Source organism: Rhagoletis pomonella, unplaced genomic scaffold (assembly GCF_013731165.1).
Source record: "Rhagoletis pomonella isolate Grant_MI unplaced genomic scaffold, Rhpom_1.0 Rhpom_scaffold_00006, whole genome shotgun sequence".
In the NCBI taxonomy this organism is placed as follows: domain Eukaryota; kingdom Metazoa; phylum Arthropoda; class Insecta; order Diptera; family Tephritidae; genus Rhagoletis; species Rhagoletis pomonella.
Genome location: NW_023458560.1, coordinates 53,412,770 through 53,418,583, shown reverse-complemented (window position 1 = coordinate 53,418,583; position 5,814 = coordinate 53,412,770). Strand labels below are relative to the sequence as shown.

The 5,814-nt window shown below is 46.2% G+C and overlaps 2 protein-coding genes across 2 annotated transcripts; one reads left to right on the top strand and one right to left on the bottom strand.

Moving 5' to 3' along the window:
* Positions 1-3,637: 3,637 nt before the first annotated feature.
* LOC118740954 (mitochondrial import inner membrane translocase subunit Tim21-like) lies at positions 3,638-5,062 on the top strand. Its single transcript, XM_036472726.1, has 3 exons — positions 3,638-4,103; positions 4,157-4,339; positions 4,406-5,062. The coding sequence occupies exons 1-3, from the start codon at positions 3,744-3,746 to the stop codon at positions 4,571-4,573; spliced, it is 711 nt and encodes a 236-aa protein (XP_036328619.1). The 5' UTR covers positions 3,638-3,743; the 3' UTR covers positions 4,574-5,062.
* A 47-nt stretch (positions 5,063-5,109) lies between these two features.
* Positions 5,110-5,811, bottom strand: LOC118741982 (the record flags this gene model as incomplete). Its single annotated transcript, XM_036473948.1, has 2 exons — positions 5,110-5,690; positions 5,752-5,811. Coding segments are annotated over 2 exons (576 nt in total), but the record flags the coding sequence as incomplete, so codon positions are not given.
* Positions 5,812-5,814: the final 3 nt, after the last annotated feature.

Sequence of the window (5,814 nt, the reverse complement as noted above, 5' to 3'; positions counted from 1 at the left end):
CCCCCCCACCACCACCACAGGGCGGCAATCAACTCAGCAGCACACACAGCCAACGGCGGCAAGAACATACACTTCACTTAGACCACACATCACGACACGTCTCCCGAACCACATGAAGCTCCTTCAATTCAACTGTAACGGGCTACAGAGCAAGATTGAGGAGATAACCGTCTTCATGTGTCGGCATGGTATATTAATAGCTGCGGTCCAAGAGACGAAGTTGCACAGCAATTCAACTTTGTTGAATTGCGCCGGGTACAACGTGCACCGTCGAGATCGCGAGCGAGATAATGGTGGTGGCTTAGCGTTCATCACGCACCACACCGTGCAGTATCGTCTTATCGAAGCAGACATCGACCGCAGGGATACCACCCTAGAATGTCAGGGCATCGCTATCCGGTCAGGCGATGTCGAGCTCGAAATATTTAACATATACATACCCCCTGTCACCTGCTGCCCGGCAGGATATCACCCTGATATAGGTGCGCTCCTCAGAGGTGAAAACCGTATGGTAGTAGGTGACTTTAATGCGCACCACGATCTTTGGCACTCAAGCCTGTCAAACGATCGTAGGGGAACAGACTTGGCTGAGCAGATAGACGATTCGACATTCTGCACAATGAACGACGACGCACCCACCAGGATTATGGGTAACTGCAGTAGCTCGCCAGACATCACAATAGTCAGCGCTGGTCTGATAAACAGCATAACGTGGCGACCTATACTGACTCTAGCATCAGACCATCTACCCATAGTCATTTCGATTGATAAACCGACCGACTTTGCCTCCGCCAAACACCGGACCTATATCAACTTTTCTAAAGCTGATTGGAAAGGTTACGCGGAGTTTACCGAAAACACCTTCGCAGCGCTCCCCACACCAACCGACGTCCATCTCGGTGAACGTAAGTTCCGCAGGGCTATCACTGCTGCTGGAGCTCGCTTCATACCGGCAGGATGTATATCGGACCCACGTCCAAACTTCCCTGCCGAAGCGGCTGTTCTAGCCGATGAGCGTGATAGCCTTCGTCCGGCCGATCCCGGAGATCCCCGTATCAGGGATCTCAACGCGGAGATTCGGCAACTTGTAAACGTACATAAGCGGAAGAAGTGGGAGGAGCATCTGAAGACTTGTAATTTCACCTCTGGTGTGAGCAAGCTTTGGTCAACCGTGAGGTCATTGTCTAATCCGACGAAGCACGACGACAGAGTCGAAATTTCCTTCGGCGACCATGCCTCGTCGGACCCGGAGCGATGCGCGAGCTATTTTAGCCGGCAGTTCATACTGCATCCTCCGGTGGACAAAGCCAAGCGTCGAGTGACCAGAAGGCTGCACAAACTGCCAACAACTTGTGCCCCCTTGCTTTCACTTGCGGTGAAGTTCAGGTGGCCATCGGGAAGGCGTAAGCCTCCAAAGCCATGGGTCCCGACGGAATATGCATGCTGATGCTGAAAAATTTGGGTCCTGCGGGGGTAGCGTACCTAACGGAGGTCCTCAACCTGTCAATGGCCACTCTCATCATCCCAGACATCTGGAAGGTGGGGAGAGTGGTCCCACTGGTCAAACCGGGGAAACTTGCCAACAAAGGAGATTCGTATCGTCCGATTACACTCCTTTCCCCGGTAGCGAAGACACTCGAGGCCTTGCTACTCCCGTACTTCACAAACCACCTGACCCTAGCGAAGCATCAGCATGGTTTCCGTAAAGTGCACAGTACAACAACAGCACTTAACGCCATAAACACTCAGATAACTCGAGGCCTTAACCGTAACCGTCCCTGTGAGAGAACGATTCTAGTAGCGTTGGACTTGTCAAAGGCGTTTGACACCGTCTGCCATTCCACGCTACTAGAAGATATAGAGGCCTCCTCTCTCCCACAGAGGCTCAAACGGTGGTCGGCAAATTATCTGAGTGGTCGACATTCGTCGGTAATATTTAGAGACAAAACGAGTAAGCAGCGAAAAATAAAACAGGGGGTTCCTCAGGGTGGTGTCCTTTCCCCGCTACTGTTTAACTTTTACATTTCAAAGCTGCCTCAACCACCAGAGGGAGTCTCGATTGTCTCCTATGCCGACGATTGCTCGATCATGGCGACTGGGAATGGAATTGATGACCTGTGTTCGAAAGTAAACGGCTATCTCTCCGAACTTTCTCGCTTCTTCACTGCAAAGTGTCTAGCCCTCTCCCCTACGAAATCCTCCGCGACCCTGTTCACAACCTGGACGAAGGAGGTCAGGCTACCGCTGGGGATTCACGTCGATGACACACCAATTCCGACGGTGAATAACCCCAAAATACTCGGAGTAACATTCGACAGCCTGCTCTCCTTCTCTGCGCACTCAACCGCTATTGTCAATAAAGTACAGAGCCGCAACAAGGTCCTCAAGTCGCTAGCCGGCAGTACTTGGGGCAAAGACAAAGAAACGTTGCTGGCAACATACAAGGCAATAGGCCGGCCGGTTTTGAACTACGCATCGCCAGTGTGGTCGCCAGGGACTAGTAGGACGCAGTGGACGAAGCTACAGACGGTACAAAATACGGCACTTAGGACAGCGACGGGATGCCTCTTGATGTCGCCTGAACACCACCTGCACGGCGAGGCGCAAATGCTCCCGGTAAAGGAGCATAATATAATGCTCTGCAAGCAGTTCCTGATCGGGAGCCACAGAAGTGGCCACCCAAGCAGACAGCTGCTTGCAGAGGAGCCCTCGCCTAGGCACGTCAGGAGGCATCTATATGAACTGACGGACGAAGTCCAGAGGTTCATTAAGCAACCTCTGGACCCGACAGCTTACAGACAGGCCCTGAACGGCATTCACAGGGACTCAGTCTCGAAATATGTAGACTCTAGACCTGTGAATGCCGTTCTAGGCATACCACCCCCGGACATAGACGAGACGGAGCTTCATCTGCCTCGGGAGACACGCACTACACTCGCACAACTTCGCTCCGGCTACTGCAGCAGGTTGAACTCCTACTTGAGTAGGTTGAATGAGGATGTGCCGAATGAGTGTCCGGCATGCGGAGAGACCCCACACAAATCGAAACATCTCTTCGCATGCCCGGAAAACCCGACAACCCTAACGGCCTTGTCCCTGTGGACAAACCCCACAGAAGCTGCACGCTTCCTAGGGTTGCCGTTAGTGGAACTTGACGACAACGACTGAGATACCAACCGATCTGGGCGGGGTTGTTGTAGCCGCTACAACAACAACAACAACAGTGCGAGTTTGGCGACTCTCACAGCAAACTAATTTTGTTTGGTCAAACTGCAGCAAATTCGGCGTTGTCATATACAAAAATTTTAAATTGTGCGCGTTATGTACATCTGAAATTCTTATTTCGTGTTGGCAATAGCCATGAAAACCATAATGAACGTGCAACCCTGTGCCAAACTCGACATAACCACCTCCGAGCAAACTAAGCAGCCGCCATTTAATTTGGCAAACAAAAGTTTGTTTGTCGACGGCATGCGTACCAAAACGCAAGCCGCGAATATTAGGTTAGCCTGTAACACCGACCTTATAGATTTACGTTCTTTGATAGATTTCCGTTCTGTGAGCTCAGTTAAAGTTTAATTGCAGAAAATGTGGCAGCAACTAATGGAATCAGCTGATTGTGGAACCTATATTTTTACAGCTGACTTTAATTTTATTTATTTGGGATATTCTAATTTAGCTCGTAGGCAAATAAAAGTTTTATAATCGCAGTTTTATAAAATATAAAACTCTTAATTATCGAAATGGCACAACTCGTAGTGCTACGTCAGCTGCTGCATAAGAATCCCAGCATAACATCAACATTGAAGGTTAAATGGAGCCGCATGATTGCGACGACACAGGGTCCCCTTTACCAAACGCGGAAGGAAGATCCGAATGCCAATCGCACTTTACAAGAAACCACTGGCCCTACTGATATATCGACAGACGTGCGGCCTCTGGCTGAAAAAATTAAGGAAAACACAAAAACTGCCAGTTACACAGCGATAATTCTGGCTGGGGTTGGGGTGACCGGCATAGTATTTTACGCAATATTCCGCGAACTTTTTTCCAGTTCTAGTCCAAATAATATTTATTCCGACGCATTCGATCTAGTAAAAGAAGTAAGTTCATGAGAAAGCTATTAGTTGAATATTCGAATAATAATTATTTCTAGGATCCACGTGTGCAGGATGCACTAGGCGCCCCAATAAAGGGATATGGTGAGGAATCGCGGCGTGGTCGCAGACAGCGAGTTGCACATTCAACCTTCGAGCGTAACGGCGTCTTACATGTACGCATGCAGTTCTATGTTCAAGGTATACGGAACCGAGGCACTGTGCATTTGGAATCACGAAAGGTACTTGTATGAAGTATGTCCAATTTTCAATTAAGTGTTTTACAGTTTGTCATTATATTTTAATAGACCCCGTCAGGGAAAATGGAATATCGGTATTTATTTGTCCAACTTGATTACTACCCGCATACAACGATAATAATTGAAGATAATCGCGCTTATGATCCGAGTCCGGCGTCAGCAAAAAGCCTTATCGATTCTGAAAGTTTGGATTTCACCTCTTTTCAGAAAAAATGATAGCATACAAAGTGTCAATACTTATGTCGAATAATTAAGCGTGAAAATGGTTAACAAGAATTTGAATTTGTGGTTTAATGCTCAACCACATAATATACACCTATATTAGCAGACATCGATTCTCCAACAGTTAGCAAGTGTCGAAACGAACAAACTCGATGCAGTACAACCAAATTCGATATCGTCCTTGCTAGCTAACTTTGTTGTTGCTTTCACAGACAAAATTTGTGGCGAAGTGGCGAATCGATGACAGCTATTATAATATGCGGCAATATTTTTTTTAAATGCTAAGTTCAATGTAGTTTGATTTCACCTAATTTTAAATTTGAATACATTTTTAACAATTACGCGTCTCATGATAAATACACTTCAATTAGAATTACGTTTGTACATACTTATGTTGATATTATCAAAGGGCACTGAATATTGAAAACACATTAGTTGATGCATTATTAAAGTCTGATTTAATAGAACTCTGCATATCATAGAGAATGGAACAGAAGTATTTTTTACTACATATATTTTTTTATATTTAGTACATAACAGATGTAGAGAAATCATCTAAATCAATGGTATCTTCTGCTAAGCATTCACGCCCGTGTCAGTAAAGCTTTTTCCAAGGTATAACTTCCCAAGCTCGAATAATGTGTCGGCCAAAAAGATAATCTTTAATCTTATTCATCACGTAGAAAGAGATGCCGAAGAAGGAAGCAAAATATAACCAAAACTGACCTAATCGCTCCCAGACACTTAGGTGGTATCGTGCAGGTACCTGTAACACATCTAAATCCAGCTGTACACGAAGAGTTTTTCCTGGTTCATGTTGAAAGTAAGTGTCTTGCTCTGAAAGTTGAAAATATGCCGGATTCGCCTTTAACTGTTCGAGAAGGGAGGGAATTTGGAATTCTTGCAACTCAACATGACTTTTGTTATAGCCTAGCTGCACTTCGCGGAATTGTGTCTTTGTATTACGACCAGGAAAAGGGCATGTAAACTCTATATACTGTTTTAGTTTCAGTTCAGCCTTGAGCAATATGGTACCAGCTCTTATCTGCGCCGCTGATGGGATAAAGGTATGGTAAGTAAGCAGCGCTGGGGGCGAAAGTGGACACTTATGCTAAAGCGATTTGAAAAAAAGCTAAAAAAATAAAGTATTTCGATATGTATCTTTATCATACCTTCAATTGCGCTTCAAAAAATAGAGCTAGATCAAAACTTTTAATTCGTCCCGGTAGAAAATC

Bases quoted from the DNA above. Each gene is read 5' to 3' on its own strand.
- LOC118740954 (XM_036472726.1), top strand. From the start codon at position 3,744: ATGGCACAACTCGTAGTGCTACGTCAGCTGCTGCATAAGAATCCCAGC. The intron at 4,104-4,156 runs GTAAGTTCATGA...AATTATTTCTAG, and splicing joins CATTCGATCTAGTAAAAGAA to GATCCACGTGTGCAGGATGC. The intron at 4,340-4,405 runs GTACTTGTATGA...ATATTTTAATAG, and splicing joins TGCATTTGGAATCACGAAAG to ACCCCGTCAGGGAAAATGGA.